The sequence below is a fragment of the Strigops habroptila genome, chromosome 1 (assembly GCF_004027225.2).
Source record: "Strigops habroptila isolate Jane chromosome 1, bStrHab1.2.pri, whole genome shotgun sequence".
Taxonomy (NCBI): domain Eukaryota; kingdom Metazoa; phylum Chordata; class Aves; order Psittaciformes; family Psittacidae; genus Strigops; species Strigops habroptila.
Window position 1 is genome coordinate 49,092,400 of NC_044277.2, and position 16,494 is coordinate 49,108,893.

General features: G+C 37.7%; 1 protein-coding gene across 1 annotated transcript in view; it reads right to left on the reverse strand.

Annotated features, from left to right (window-relative positions):
• Nucleotides 1–16,494, reverse strand: part of YES1 (YES proto-oncogene 1, Src family tyrosine kinase) — a 52,014-nt gene that overhangs the window by 11,550 nt on the left and 23,970 nt on the right. The window contains exons 2-4 of the mRNA XM_030493977.1: nt 6,307–6,579; nt 1,291–1,390; nt 60–158 (exon numbers count right to left, since the gene is read on the reverse strand). Of these exons, the coding sequence (XP_030349837.1) occupies nt 60–158; nt 1,291–1,390; nt 6,307–6,571 (464 nt within the window). The 5' untranslated portion in view covers nt 6,572–6,579. The remainder of the gene's footprint in view (nt 1–59; nt 159–1,290; nt 1,391–6,306; nt 6,580–16,494) is intronic.

Genomic DNA, 16,494 nt, shown 5'->3' on the forward strand with positions numbered 1-16,494 from the left:
ACAGGGCACAGAGTGTAGAATGGGTAATAAGAAGAGATTGAAAGGATGTGATGTCTTACTCTTCTGCTTGAATGGAGTCTGCAGGAGCTACATAATTGCTTGGGATGTAGCCTGTTTTGCCCGTAGCAATGGATCTTGCTTCCCACCAGTCTCCTTCCCTGCAACAGAATATCAGTTATCTCTTCCACACATAAACAATGCATCATTCCCCAGCACCTATAACATCCTCGCATACGAGAAGCAAGTCAAATCTAGGTAACGTTATTTTAATTATGAATGTATCTAAAATAAGTTTGTGCTGCACCTAAATATATTTTTCTTTTCATTGTAAGCAACATGAGTGCCTCTTAGTGAAATTTTTAATTTTAAAGATTTGAATTTTGGTTTTGTTGCTTTTTTTGTTTGTTTGGTTTTTGGTTTCTTTTTTGATAAACAAGGAATTTATCAAATATGCAAAATGTAAATCTACAGCAAAACATTTTATGGCAGAGATGTGTAAACAAACTTCCCAGTTCTCTAGTCTTCATCTGCCTCTCCCAGGTCATTCTGCCTGTACGCTGACAGTGAGCAATAAAGGAGGTAGGAGTCAGCTAATAAAATTAAGAGAACTGGACCAATGAAAACTGCTACATGTATGAATTAGAACTATTACTGCAGCCCAAAGCTGTGTGTAAAGAAATCTCCAAGGTGAACAAATTATTTCCCTTTCAGAAGACTTCTAGAAATCAGGCTGTAGTACTGCAACGTTGCTGCAATCGAACTAGAACATCAAACTACTCATAAACTATCTGAGCACAGATTTACTGTGGAGGCCAGCTAGACACACTTCCCTGGTGAGATGTCCCTGCCTACAGGCTGCACATTCACCTCCAGCGAGTGGGCTCACTTCCCCAGAAGATACAGAAACCTGTCAGAGAGAATCTCCATGGTGCAGAGCCTGGGATGGGACAGCATGTGTCTCCATAGCTGCTGCCTGAAGTGGGTAGCTGTGCCTCGCGGGAGCAGGAAGTGGAAGGATGCCACCCAACCCACTGAGGGGGAGAGGACTGGGGCTGCCCCAGTCACTACAGTTCTAGACCTGCACCCAAACCCTGACTTCAGCCTGAAGGTTATTGTCTTATCAGTATCAATATTTTAACCCCATGCTTGTTAGAGCATCGTGTGCATCCAAGAAAACAAAAAAACAAACCCAAAAATCAATCTACTCAGGATACACAGATTTCAAGAAGAGGTGAGGATCTATTTATTCCCAACACCCACCAAATAAAGTCTGTGAATGAGAACACTTACGTGTTATTTATTATCTGGAACCGTTCACCTTTCTTAAATGAAAGGTCATCTGTAGTTCTAGCTTCATAATCATATAAGGCCACAAATACAGTAACACCACCTTAGGAAAAAGAAAAAAACCCAGATGATATAGCAATAGTGTTGCAACACTTGATTTAAGGGCTTGTCTGTAAAATAACTCATCAATTTTGATTGGGAAGCAACTAAACACTGCAGGTTGCATCTCATTTCGGAAGCCAGATCAATAATCAGCTCATTTCTTAAAACAGAGGAAAGCCTATAAACAGATAACCTAAAAATATGCTTCCACACCACAAAAGGCAGCTAAATACATCACTGGAAGTACATTAATATTTAGAGCAGTTATATACAGAAACCTGCACAGCACATCAGCAGTAAAAAAAGCCAGCCTGTTGGTAAATGCAATTCTAGAAGATCTTACAATACCACAAGGGTGAACCATGAGCCACTAATTTTTACAGAAGTAATTTCCTGTTGAACATAGTTATAACTAACTGATGTATTCCTAACTTTCTGAGGTTACACATCAAGATCCACTCATGGAATTGAACCAGAAATAAAAGTACTCTGTTGGGGACAAAGACATTTCTCTGCTTTAGCACTAATGATTTAAGTCAATCAAGTTTCCCCATCAGCAAAGCAGACCCTTGTTGAGGATGATCCATCAGCAGAAAACAAGGACTGAGATAATGTCACAGGATGAGCAACTCCACCAACTCTAAGGAATTTGCTTGCCCATCCCACTTCTGGTACAGGGCATGTTGTTGAGCCTGTCTGTGCTGGATTTAGCTGGGATAGAGTTAATTTTCTTCACAGTAGCTGGAACTATGTTTTCGATTTGTGCTGGAAACAGTCTTGATAACACAGAGATGTGTTTGTTATTGCTGAATGGTGCTTACACAGAGTCAAGGCCTTTTCTGCTCCTCACACCACCCCACCAGCGAGGACTGCGGAGGTGCACAAGAAGCTGGGGGGGGACACAGCCAGGACAGCTGACCTCAACTGGCCACAGGGATGTTCCATACCATATGGTGTCATGATCAGCATATAGAGCTGGGGGAAGAAGGAAGGGAGTATGTTGGGAGTGATGCCGCTTGTCTTCCCAAGTAACCGTTTCACATGATGCAGCCCTGCTCTCCTAGAGATGGCCGAACACCTGCCTGACCATGGGGAGTGGTGAATGAACTCCTTACTGTGTTTTACTTGCACATGCTGCTTTTGCTTTACCTGTTAAACTGTCTTTATCTCAACCCATGAGTTTTCTCACTTTTACCCTTCTGATTCTCTCCCTGCATCTCACTGTGAGGGGAATGAGCAAGTGGCTCTGTGGGGCTTAGTTATCAGCTGGGGTTAAACCACAACAATGTCCCACAAACAGGTTACATGTGTGATGGATGGTAGGGAACCTCCTATACTTATGGTAGGGAAACTTATACTGTAGTTAAAAGGACTAATCTATGAAACTGGGCTAAAAAAGAAAGAGGGAAAGGAAAACAGGCTATATGAGATGTACAAGATAGAAGCAGAAATAAAGAACTACGTACCATAGCTAGAAGAAAGTTAAAATAGAAAACTGCAGATAGGCAATCCAGAAAGACTTTTTAAGCTCTAGAAATGCTACTTCAGAGTCTAATGGACATTTAGGAAGCCTAATGATAGTCTAAAGCAATAACTTATTTTTAAATGTATAATATTACACCTCTAACATGTGCATGTATGTACCAGAATACACACGGAAGACCAGCAACAGAAACATGCTGCATCTAATTTCAGATTGCATCTAATTTTAGATCTTATAATCAACATGACAGTGATCAGAAAGGAAGAATACATAATGCAATGGGTATTGTCTACAGCTAATGTTCTTTTGCAATATATACTTTCTGACATAAAGAGCTCCTAATCATTTAAATATTTTAATTTGATTTAGAGTCGTCTTCTGATTACAGTCTCTCAGCGGGTATTAGCCAGAAATGAATTTACAGTTCCTCTAGGAAAAAAACAGAACAAAAAATCCCCACAGGTGGTTAGAGTAATTGAGGGGGGTTTTTTTGAAGTGTGATTTATGAACTGAAAATTAATTAGAATATTCCCTATAAGTTAACAGTTCCTAATCAAAGTTAAAAAATCAACACAGTTCTACCAATTTTTGCTTGCATTACTACATCACTGTGTTATTTTGATGACACAAACTGCTACACAGAGCAAGAAAATTGTGGTGATACATACCACATTCGCACAAACAGAAACCAAGTGTGGATATAAACCATCCCCACAGAGCTCTTCAGCAAATGAAGAAAATAAACACTCTCAAGTCACAATACTAGAAAAGTTTTTAACTGTATATAAAGAAACTGGGAGACTCCATGAACTTGGAAACAAACTGTACAACATCTAGAAAGATATTAATGTGGGAACAAGAGAGAGAGTAATTCCTCGAGAGTGTGTAGCAGTACTCAAAAGGAATGGATTCAAATGTAAACCATGCAATAAGAGGATTGTCAGTAATTATCAATATTTGTGTACTCTTCATTATTTTTAAAGAAATGGAAAAGCTACCTTACAATCCTTGGAGTTTTGATTTCAACACTTCAGCTATCATGAAATCTCTTACTATGCTCACTCACAAGTGTTATCTATTTCGTAGCAAAGAATAATAAAATACTTACAGAGAACAGCACCAGCACAGAGTGTTTTAAACAAACAGATACTGCTCAGCTGATTTTTGAAGTCTCTCGCAGCTGTTTTCTTTGTGAATCACTTCAAGGTGATTTAGTTCAGCTGTTCAAGCTATTTGCGGTCATAACATTTTCCCTTAAAGGTTATCCTTTCATTAGGTCAGTATTCCCATCCTCTTATCTAGGACTGATTTTGGAGAGAAGACTTTGCTTTCTTGTTCAGCATGAGGATTACAGAGCATTAGTGTTTACATACCTTCATAGAAGGCAAGAACAGTGGTCCAGTTTTCTGTTTGATGTTCAGTAATATTCTATGAATTCAAAGTATCCGATGACTGAGAATGTATAATACAGGGGCAGTGTGACTAACCCGGATTTATTCTCCTTTTCTGCTCTAGAGGAATAAAAGAGGGCTCAACTCTTTTCAGGCTCACTACAGGCCACGATGACAACCGTATCATCTTTTTGTCAGACATTACTGAAGGACTAAGTACTACTGACACTTACGTCCTGTTCAACAAGCCCATCTATTCTCTTCTATTGCAAATCAAAGGGCCACAGAATGCAATCCAGTGTTTTATGTGTCACAAATACAAAAAGCTTACAGCCAGATGAAGTTTGTCATCTTATTCATTCACAAAACCACCCAATTTTGGCCGACCTCAAAATTGGTACTGAATGTAACAAGCAATTGCTGGTGCATTTCTTATTTATTTATTTTTCAAGTGTGTGTGTTTGTGGATAGGCTGGTTTTACAAACTGAGGAGGCATAATTACACATGCAGTATCATTTTACCTGACTGCAAAATGATGTCTGCTGATAACTGAATTCACACTGATGAGATATCTTTTTAATGCAAAATCTCTCCTGTTGATTCTGGTCCAAGATATGACATGCTTAACTACCAGCAGGAATAGAAACAGGCAAGAGAACATCCCTTCTGGTCTCTGTAGCACAGGATTTGTGGTACCTGGTGGGAGGCTACTTCCCTGATGTCTGGTAATGCCCAGGAGTGCCTGCACACACTGCTACAGATTCCCACATGAACAAAGAACCAGTAAGAACACATACACGTAGATTCTTGGGGCAGATGGAGCCAAATAAACTTTCCTCAGTGGAGCTAATGAATAAAAAGAAATGCTGCCCTTATATAATTTCTGCATATGTTCACGCAAAACAGGGATTCAGAGCCGACTCAAAAATTTTGCGACAGGATAGATGCTCATTTTAATTATTTGATTTTTACTGAATTCCCAAACTGGGAATATGACGTGATCATTACCTGACAATTTCTATTTGGTTTCCTGAATTACTTAATGTCAAGGTCACAGTGGGTTTTCATAGATCTCAAATTTCTTGTGTTTAGAAGATTTTAAATGCCACTGTAATGAGGCAAACATGTAAGCACTGTATTTGTGTTAACATTAAAGGTTTATGGGAAAACTAGAAATAGTCTAATAAGGAATTATTTACTGTGTTTTGTGAAGTGTCCGTGCAAAACTTCTGTAATAAATTACTCTTTCTTCCTCTCAAAAATATTCAGCAAAACTACTGAAATTAGCCATGTATACAAAACCCATATTTTTGTAATGAAGTTTTAAAACATTGATATAAAGGTGGATTTATAACACCAAATATGCATGTTGCTTATTATGTCTCTGAAGATACAGCATTTTAATCTCAGCCAAGAAGGTCTTTGTGCCTTGTAAATTCTATTTTTACATTTTCAACTTTGGATTTAATATGGCCACCAACAATGAGAATTCTGCTATTTTGTTTCACACATGTTGCTCATACAGTAAAATACACAGAATATACTGCATATTCTGTTTAGCTTTATAAATGAAGAGATTCAATGCTGCACTAGTAACTTACAGCTAAATCAAGTAAGTCTGAAAATCAGTTAAAACGCCCCAATTTCCTGAATTTGAAGCGTTTTTCATTTTGTGCCTCTCTCCAAAAGCTTATAGCCTATGTGCATATATCCTTCGTGTATCCCTTCAACAGCCTAGAGCTTTTAACGCAGTTTGATCAACTAGTCCCATTATTACCTTTAATAAGTCTTAAATTTCTCTGTACTGTGATCCTAATCCTCCTCCCAAACCAAAAGCCAAAACACTCAAGCCCCAAACCCCAGTCACCAGTGAGTATGGGCTGAATTATTATCTGAGCAGTGAAGATACTGAAAATCAGAAATCCCTAAAAGGCAATTTATTTTAAATTTGTAATTTATTTCTGTGTGGCAAGGGATCATATTATTTTTTTAATATGACAATAATAATAAATAATAATATCATCATTTTATGTAACACTCACCTGTTAAAGTACTAGGATATGAACTTGGCACAGCTGAAAATGAAGATGATGCTCCTCCAAAGGGTGTCATTCCTGAGGGCCCCCCAAAAGGAGTCATGGAATGACTATTAAAATTAACTGCTGATCCCTTTATTGACGGTGACTGTGTTGCTTGGCTGGAGTCTGATCCGTAATGGCTGACGTGGGAAATAACAGGTTCTGGAGTATTATCAGTTCTGTATTTCATGGCTGGACCTTTATCTTCTTTGCTTTTAATGCACCCCATGGCTGCTTCTGTGACAATGAGAGGAAAGAAACCAAAAAAAGAATTCATCTCCGTGTTGCGTTTTTTGATAATTAACACAAGATTCTCAAAAAGTTACCAAAAATGCTGATTTATTACTGTTTAAAAAAAACCCGAAACAACCCGCAGCACTTGCTACCACATGCAGGCTATAAACTCCAATGAAAGAGTTCTGGAATAAAATCTAGGCCATTCCAGACTAGAGAAGACCTAATTATTTTCCCTTACAGCTTCACATACTAACAGCACATTTGGATTATTCTTCTTCCCAGTTCCTTGGTGGACTGCAAATAGCAAAAGAGAAAAGAAGAGGAAGTATTAAAAAAAAAAAAAAAAAAAAAAGGGGGAAAAAAAGAGGGAATTGGGCAACAGATGAGGTGAGGAAAAGACACTGAAGACTTTCATAGCAGGGTAGAAAGGGAAACAGATGTGACAAATCCATAGTCAATTATACGAAGCAAATCTGAAGCAATTACACGAAGAAAAGCACTGGGGCATTCCTGCTTTCGTTTTTTAAGCACCTGTACCATCAGGTCCTGACCAGCTGGTGGTATTACAACTAAGATATTTGAAGATGTAGAGAAAAGTTTTCATTTACTACCAGCCCCCCAAAATGAAGCTCAAAATCAAACCTGGAATATTCATGGCCACAGGACAGGGTCATGCTCTAGTCTAACTAGAATTAGAGAAATCATTTAGAAGAGTAATTACAACATTCACAGTGGTTTAGAAACTGAACTGCGCCAGGATAGGTGACAATTTATAGCTGACAACCCAAGACTGCCACCAGCTCCCACTGTGCCAGATCTGTTTACTAGGGGGACACCTATTCCTTGCTGATGCAGGTGATCAGAGAGGAGACGTGTCACCAACAATTAGAATGACTGAATCTTAAGAAGTCACCACCTGCCATTTATCAGGAGGTGACAACTGATAGCAGGCATTCTCTGGCTTATCCCAGTTGGGAAACAAATCAGTAAGTAAGCAGGAGCCTCTATGAGATGGAGTGCTAGTCTGGCATGAAAATTACTGTATTCTTGCGAGGGAAAAAGGTTAAAAAACTACTTTAACTTTGAAAGTAGAAACCTCCACAAAACCAGGAAATCAATTGCTCCACATTCTCTAATGAACCAATTAAAAAAACCCAAACAAAAGCAACCAACTACCAGCACCAAAACACCCAGTCTGAAAGCAATACAATAAGTGTTTTGGTAACTACAACAACAGTTTCATGGGCTCTAAATAACAATAAGGGAAACAATGTTTCCCACTGTGTGTTTAACTGTTTTTTTCCTTTTCAATTCCCTTACCTTGTTAACTCTTAGGCACAGAAATATGGAGCAAAGTAAATCTTACTAAACAAATACTACCTTAATAGTCACACCGAGAGAAATTAATACCCTCTGTATAACCAACCATTACCATAGAAAAGATACTGTAATTTCCTCAAGAACTGTGAATCAGAGTTCCTGGAAAGAAGGCGGCCCATAGCTGGTGAAACAACATATGAAATTTACTGCTCATAAAGGTTAAGAATATTCACCCTGTGAAGTCAGCCCCTAATGCTGCAATATAATACAATTACTGGTGTCAAAACAAGCAGGAACAAAGTCAAATAATGGCATTTTTACAAATCTCACCGGAAAGTTTTACACAGAATAATGAATCATCACAAAAATAACATTTTTTTTTTCTTTAAACTTCTGATACTACTATTGCAAATTTATTAATTGTGCAAAAATGTTAATGGAGCAAGACTCAAATGCACGAATGAAGAATGTAGTGTGCCTAAATACCTTACAAAAGGCACCTTACAACCTACAGTAAAAAAGCCAGTTATCAATTCACGATACAAGTCAATCAAATACCCAATCACATCCTTTTAATCTCTTTACCACTGCAAATAGATGCTGTAATTTAAGCCACTTTTTTTTCAGGCCATGTGGCTGCCTATGGTGAATTCTTGCCTTACTCTGAGGCCTATTTCTTTGACTCTTTAAAAAACTGCAAAGTTTTCTGCTAACACTGAGTAAAAGTCCAATCACATTTGCAAAAATGTCTTTGATAACAGCACTGATTCCTTGCCTTTGGCTGAAAGTTAAGCATCATGCACAACTTGGACATCCAGCACACTATTTATATTAATAAAATAGATTAAAAGGGAAATGTACGGACATTTGTATGATTAAATGTTCATCACAAATATTCTTCCTCCCTTACTTCTGGCATTTGGTTAATTTGTAACAGGCTGATAAGACTTCAAGATTAAAAATAAAGGAATGAATGAAACCATTTACCAAGTCCAGTAAAACTGCTGGATTCTGCCCACAGTATCGCTGATTTGGCCAAATGGCCGATGTCAAGGCTACCCTGCACTGAAGTTACAACTGCTATCAACTGTTATCGAACTGCTCATCCATGTAAGCTGTGGTTAGCAGCAAGAAGTTACCATTGGTACACTTGAGTGATGCAAAGAAAAGCCCTTATTGAAGACCTGAATTCATTCTAGAGAAACAGCCTCTCCCTTGCTTCTCCCCTCCCCAGCCACTTCACTGTTAAGGTAATCTTCTTTCAGGGGTTAAAGAGATTAACAACAGAGATTTAATCAGCACTTCAAAGAGAAAGACATTCAAAAATGAGCAGGGAAAATTTAAAAGCTAACGACATACCCACAAAACAAAATTAAGGAAGCAAACTCCTTCGCTTTTAAAAGGCAAAAAAGTAAGTGGAAATTACTACAAAATACTGTGTATGCATTTATAAGGAGGAATTAGAAGAATGAGGGGAGGGAAGATGACATAAACCAAGACTGAGTGGTAGGGAAGGGAAAAATGATTGCCCACCCTATAGGGGGAAAACCCCTAAGACTTATTACTGTTTAGTCTTGTAATACATTACTGGATAAGGAAAAAAAAAAATAAATCCTTAAGCAGCTGGTATGGAATGTTGAATTTGATTATTCTGGTACTGCATTTCTTATAAAAAAAAGTATGTAATTGAAATAACTTTACCACTATTTTTATCGCCCTTTATTTGACCAGCAACAAAATATTAAGGAACACATTTCTGTCACTAAATTCATGGCGCTCTTTCTGAAGCATGGAACTCTTTTTAGAAAGAGATACAGATGACAAGTTCCTGTTTGCTCTGTAGAAGTCCATCTATCCAAAGAAATATTGGCCAAAGGTGTGTTATTCCCAAGCCACTGATTTCCCATTAGTTAAATCATCATTTTAGACCAGACTGGTGCCTGAAGAAAACTACCTGAGTAACTTCAGCACCTTGTTCTTTCTTTGAAACAAATACTCTTCTATTGATTCTCATCAGCATGCCCATTGGTGGAGGGATTAGGAGTCAGCTTGCTTGAGGTCTATCAGGAAACCACGTTCAGAAAGCCATGGACTAAAAGCACAGATCTTTTGTTCCGCTTTCTAGATGAAAACAATCCTATGTTAGAATATTTTCAAGAAAGGATAGCTGAAAGGCTACTGAACGGACATCTGAAGGTTAGCAGGTTGCCCATAAAAATCAACAAAAGAATGACAGTACTCCAGGAATAGTCATCAAATGAGATTTTAGTGACATCTAATTTGACTTGGGCTTTTTGGAGAAGTCATACAAAGGGCAAAAGTTCACTGTCGTTCAACACTCTACAAACACCGGAGACAATGCCAGAGGATCCTTAATAAACCTTCTGCCAAACAAGAGATCTCCAAGAAAGTCAATGCTGCCCTCTTATCATCCCAACTCCCTTTTATAGCAGTGCTGGATCACAAGAAAAGCTTTGTTCAACAACAATTGAAAAGCGTGGCCAGTAAAGTCTTTGTTTTTCTTTTCTGCTTTCCTTTCAGAAGGATGACCTACTAGCCCAAGAAAATTAAATTTTTCCTCAAAAGCCATCATACCCTAGGATACTAACAACTCAGGGTGTCTGCAGCCTCATCCACCCAGCCCCGAGAAGTGCGTGCCACAAGGCAACCACTTGTTCATCCAATGTGTCTTTGCTCTTTGCAGGTGATAGTTACAGAAGTTATCTACTCATTGGTTCTTCTTGGAACACAAAGAAAGATCTCCTGCTGGCATGAAGGAAGATGCTAGAGCTTTCTTTGAAAGAGGTAATTTTAACTCAAGTGGATAAACTGACAATCTGCAACAGCGAGCTGCCTCAGAGCAAAGCAGTCTGCAAGTGCCTCTAAACACCCTATTCATTTCCTCCTCTTACCCTATCCATAAGCATCAAGATCTCGAGGGCTAGATGTTAGCCTCTGAAACCCTGAAGACCAAAAGCTGGGAAAGCTTCACTTGCTGCAATGGATTTGATAACAAAACCCATTCACTAGGCAAAAACCAAACCAAACAAAAAACAACCACCAAAAAAAAAAAAACAAAAAAGAAAACCAAACCAAACCAAAAAAAAAACCACCAAGCAAAAAAAACCAAACCCAAAAGAAACCCTCAAAAACACCACCACAAGAAAAATTAGGACTTTTCTCTTGGGGCCAATTGGAGGTACTCTTCTGATATTGCACTTCTGTTATGATATAGCAGGTCCCCACATACCTTCTGGAGACTTGGTCATGATGTAGGGCCAGGAACGACAACCACACATATTCATTCTGACATGCCATAAAGGGAAAGACACTCTAGGGAGTTGTTCTCTTTTCAACCTCTAGACTAAAGCAGGTACTAAAACTGTACAAGAACTAAATGCAAGAGTTAAGGCAAAAGAAAAATCACTAATGGGGAAGGTGGGTTGCAACATTTGTTTTTTTTTCATTCCTTATGACTACTGAAATTGTTCATACAGCCAAAAAGAGCACACAGGTCATTTTTAAGTATAATGAGAGTCAAGTTAGAAGAACAAGCAAGTCTTTTTCTAGAAGGATAAAGCAAGACTGAAAATATCCTCCTGTCTAAAACCGACAAAAAAACACACCCTCATGCTACATAACACCAAAAAAGAATTTGAGATTCACAAATTGCTACTAAAAAGACAAAAAAGAAAAAAAAAATATTTGAAGATTTCCACTGTTACTCTACCTTCACTTCTCAGTGTTAGCAAAAAATATATATTTTTTTTCCTATCACGAAAAAAAGCATCTTCACTTCTCAAGTGTGAAACAAATGTCTTCCAAAACTTTCAACTAAAGTCATGATTCAAAGTTATTAAAATTTCATGCAATGATGAAGACAGGATATTCTGTGGAAAGTTAGCTAATGGATTCATTAGCTGACAGCTGACTACTTGCTCAAACAAGTGCAAGCTGACTCCATATGTCACTGGAGACACCAACCTATACTGGCTTTTGAACACTCGGCAAACAATGCAGAGCATCTGCCAAACAGCTGGTTTCAGGCAGTGGTATTGAAAACTCATTTATTAAAAGTGACATAGACTGAAAGAAATGAAGATAACCAGAAAAGAGGCTAACAACCCCTTTGGCCAATACCATAATATCCAGCTAATTCAGCCCATCCTTAACAGGTCACTGCTTTGGTATAAAAATATGGGTGAGCTTTCCTGTCTACAAAGCAACTGGGCATGTTTTTAAAGGAAAATAAACTAAAGAATTACCCTGTGTTCTTTGCAAAGTATATGCAATTTTAAAAAATTATGCAGTTTTTATCATGTGATATAATTTCACTTTTAAGAGCTGTCATAAATTACAAAGTTTGCTTATTTTACCATGAACAACCTATGGCATTTCAAAGAATGATGCTTTACTGGATTCAGTTTTATAATTAGCAATAACATTAGTGTAATGAGACCTTAGAGAGTCTGTATCATTATGCATTTAAAGTGCAACTGACATGACCTTGTAATTAATGATCTAGTAAGGAGCAAAAAGTGAAGGAAGAAGCATTAAAAAAAAGAAAGACACTGAAGCAAGGATTTAGGTCACTAGAATTTCAATGTTTACCACACATATTCAGTTCAACCCAGAAAAATATCTTCATCACCGACTAATGCAATCTGAGATTTTTGATCCTAATGTTTCTACAGAGCAAACTGTACTTTTATCATGTCTATACAAACATATTGAAGGAAAAATTCTGTGGCTGCTGTGATAATGCTTTTGATTTCACAGAAGCATTACAAACCCCAGAATGTTTGCTAATCAAGCTACAGCTAGCAAACCCAACGTAGCAGAAGACTCTGTACAAAGAGAGAAAAACTAGTGAGTATAAAATTGCTTATCTAGCTGGACATTTTGAATTTCAGAGTTAAAAGCTGCTGGAAAGGTTACATATTTCTATTCTAGTTCATGGTTTTTACAGGAATTAGAATTTTAAACTGGCATTAAATTAACGATTGAGACTGATCCTTCTACTGGAGGAGCTAGCTACCTGGCTGACAAGATCACTACAACAACTGTGCTCTGAAGGAACACCAGATCTCAAAACACTACTTGGAAAAAGAGGGTAAGCAGGAATTGCAATAAAAAAAAAAAAAACAACCAAAAAAAAAAAAAAAAACCCCAAAAAAAACCCCCCACAAACAAACCAACAAGTTCCTTCCTGTGCTTTCTCTGAGGACTGAATGGCTTAAACATGGGAGACTTGTTCACATGTATCTGACTTGAGACACTGTATCTATGAAGGAGACTGAGGATTTCTAGTCCTCTGATTTGAATCATCTCAGACAAAGGTTTCTCTCCTAAAGAAACACCTATTGTCCTTGTTGGAACTAACAGGTAGGAGATGGAGCTGCCCTGGTAAGCAGTACAACCCTTGTACCAATCGTACCTCAAAGGCCCTACCATCCAACTGCAAGGTCCCATTGGATGCCAAGCTGCAAAGTTGAAGGAACAATTTATTACTGCAGCAAGTTCTAACAAAAATTGGAATTAAGCATTGTCAGTGAGGCAAAGTGAGGAGACATGTGAGTACTCTCAGTTCCCCTATTAATTACATCTTCCTTTTCTTCAGCTGGACCAAACATGTAGGATCTCCTCCTTCTCACTCTGTATTTGGACAGCTGAATCTGTAGAGGCAGTCTTTTACTTTAGAGACAGGCAAAGGCTGCAGGAGCATACTGGCGACAACGATGATGTCATGGATGACCTATGGGTGGCTCTGCAAAACACACACTCATAAAATTGTGTTTATTTACAATCAATTTCACCTACACTATCTGAGATAGCGGAGGTTTCCTTTGACCACATGTTGCACACAAGCATAGCAAGAAAAGGTGGCTTTTCCAATCAGACTAGTAAGTGGTCAGGAAAGACAGACTACTACTGTAATTTTAAAGACTCTTCTAATCAAAGAAGGTCTAGTTCAGTACCCTAAGAGTGGCCTTTGCCTATAAACAGCTCTTCCTTCACCATGGACATGGACTCTGACAATGAATAAGGTTGTCTCTGTAGGATAAGTAACCAGCAAGAAATGCCTTGGAAGATGAGAGGAGCGGGATGAGCACAGATTGCTCCAACTTCCACCAATCTGTAGCTCAAACATCTCACAGTCAAATAGAGACTATGGACTCAGCTACATGAGAAAAGTCCTACAGGGGTGACCTAGCTTATGAATTTAAACTAACATAGTTATGTTAATGCAGCATCTGCACAGGATTTGCATTCTAGTGTATGTCTTTACTTGAATTCTTTTACGCTGCCTGGTTTAAGTTAGAATAATCATATCCAAGAAAATAAAAATAGTTACTGCTATAATAATACAGATTTAAATATCATGACTTTCTGTTCTAGAAAGGCTTCTGAAAATGCACAGGAAGTGAGTGTCACAGCCAAGACCTGGACTGAGATGTTCCAATTGCAACTGTAGCAGCCTGACTTTTAGTAAGATTTCCTCATCAAAGCTGTTCAAGCATCTGAAAAAGCATACTCCCATCACCAACCTCCTCATCTCCCAGTTGCTCACACGAGCGATCTCCACTTCAGCCTGAAACTGCCTTTCCCATGTGCAAGGCAACAGAAAGCACAAAAGAAAGAAGGTGCTGGGTGGAAAAAACCAAACCAAGCCAAAAATCCCTCACCAAAACCCTACACCACAAACCCAGCTGCAGTAGGCACAATGACTGCTGAGGGTACCTGACTGACAGCCAGAGGGAGCTGCTTCTAACTGCCAGAGCAGAACAGAGAAGAGAAAATGCGCAAAATTTAAATGGTTACACTTAATTTTTTTAAAAACCCCTATCAATGGCTAAATAGAACTTCTATTTTAAGAAAGCTTGTTTTTGGGATCTATTCTGGATTTTCAGTGAAGTTGGGTTACTGTTCACATCCAGAAAGAGTGAAAAATAATTTGTGCTTTTGTATATCCAAGAAAAACCCTGCTGATTAACCTAAGGCAGATGATGCAAGATACACAACACTGACAGATATAAAACCTGATGGATTAATTTTCTTTATTCCAGCAATCAAGGTCACAAGGGAGGGATTAACTAAAATATCAGAATTGCAAAAGCAATTTTATGTGCTTATAATATATAATACATATACATGAGACCATTTTTAAAGTCAGAGTTACAATGTCTAGCCATACAATTTCAAGCCTTTACCACACAAACACATTTTCTCTGACAACAGATGATATCACAGACAAACAACCAATATATTGTCTAGACAGCATTATTGCTGCTCCATTGTCCTGAACATTTAACTACAGAGTCAAATAAACACAAGCAGAAAAGGACAATTCTGGGCTTTTGTTTCAGTGTAATAGCCATTTTTAGTATTTTATAAATGATGACAATTATATTGAAAACTAAAAGGCTCATATATTCAAGAAGTCTTATACATTCAAGATTGTTTCAGACTACAGTAAAATGCATGTCATACCTTGTCAAAGCTATCTAGCCCATTTCAGACAGGATTTAAGAACTAATTTATAAATCAAAAGATTTTGTTTCCATTAAATCCTATTTGGGAAACAACAAAATGTATGCTTGGTACCACAGAACATTTTCATACATTCAGCTTTCAACCAGTCTATTTCGGTATATTATTTCCAAGAAAAGATACCTCAAGAAGTTATTTAAAAAGCAACTTTTATGTTCTTTTTTCTGGGTCTCAGAGCAGCAGGAAGCATGCAAACTGCCTTCCCAAGGGACATCTGCATTACAGAAAAAGTAAAGTAAAACTTACATGGTAAAAGAAGAATTTGCTGCAATTTTGGTTCTGAAAAATTCTATTATAATTTAAGAAGCAATTTCTTTCAAAGTTCATCTATGAAAATACATGAAATGTGTATGAAAAACGGACTACAACATTTGCAAGTTCCCAAAAATTCAGAGACACTGAAATTCATACGAATCTATAGTATTTTTCACCTTCTCAGCTGGACACAGAGCTGAAGTAGCAATTACATTTTAAGATGACAGAGGAATTCAGTATCAGCAAGAATCCAGTTGCAAATTCATTTAGTCAACTTAGAAACACAAAGGAAAGGAACAGTCACAGGAATTGGGATGATTAATCAAAAAAAGACCTATTATAAATGACTGTTATATCCACCCACATTATAGCACAGGAATACTGCTAGGGAATCTCACGGAACTTAGAAGTAATTTATTTTGTGTGTGTTTGACACACTGTTACTTAACGTTTGCACATACCTGTTTTGTTGAGAGGAATTTTCTCAGCTACTGTTTGCCAAATGTCACCCTAAGTCGAAAGCAAATTCCCCTTTATTCTCAATGCTTTTTTACCCAAATATAATTGACATTATTAGCATGTGAAGAAAAATCAGTAATTAAAGTATTTAAATCCAATTACTGACAAAATGCTGCCACTCATTTATTCAAGGGTCATATACCCAGATCTCTTTCAGCAATTAGCTCTTTGCTGAAAAACAGGAATTTCAAGAAGCCAGCTGGAAAATATCAACCTTCTGACTAAAATAAAAAGTGAAAGTATGTATAAACAATTACAACCACACATGTA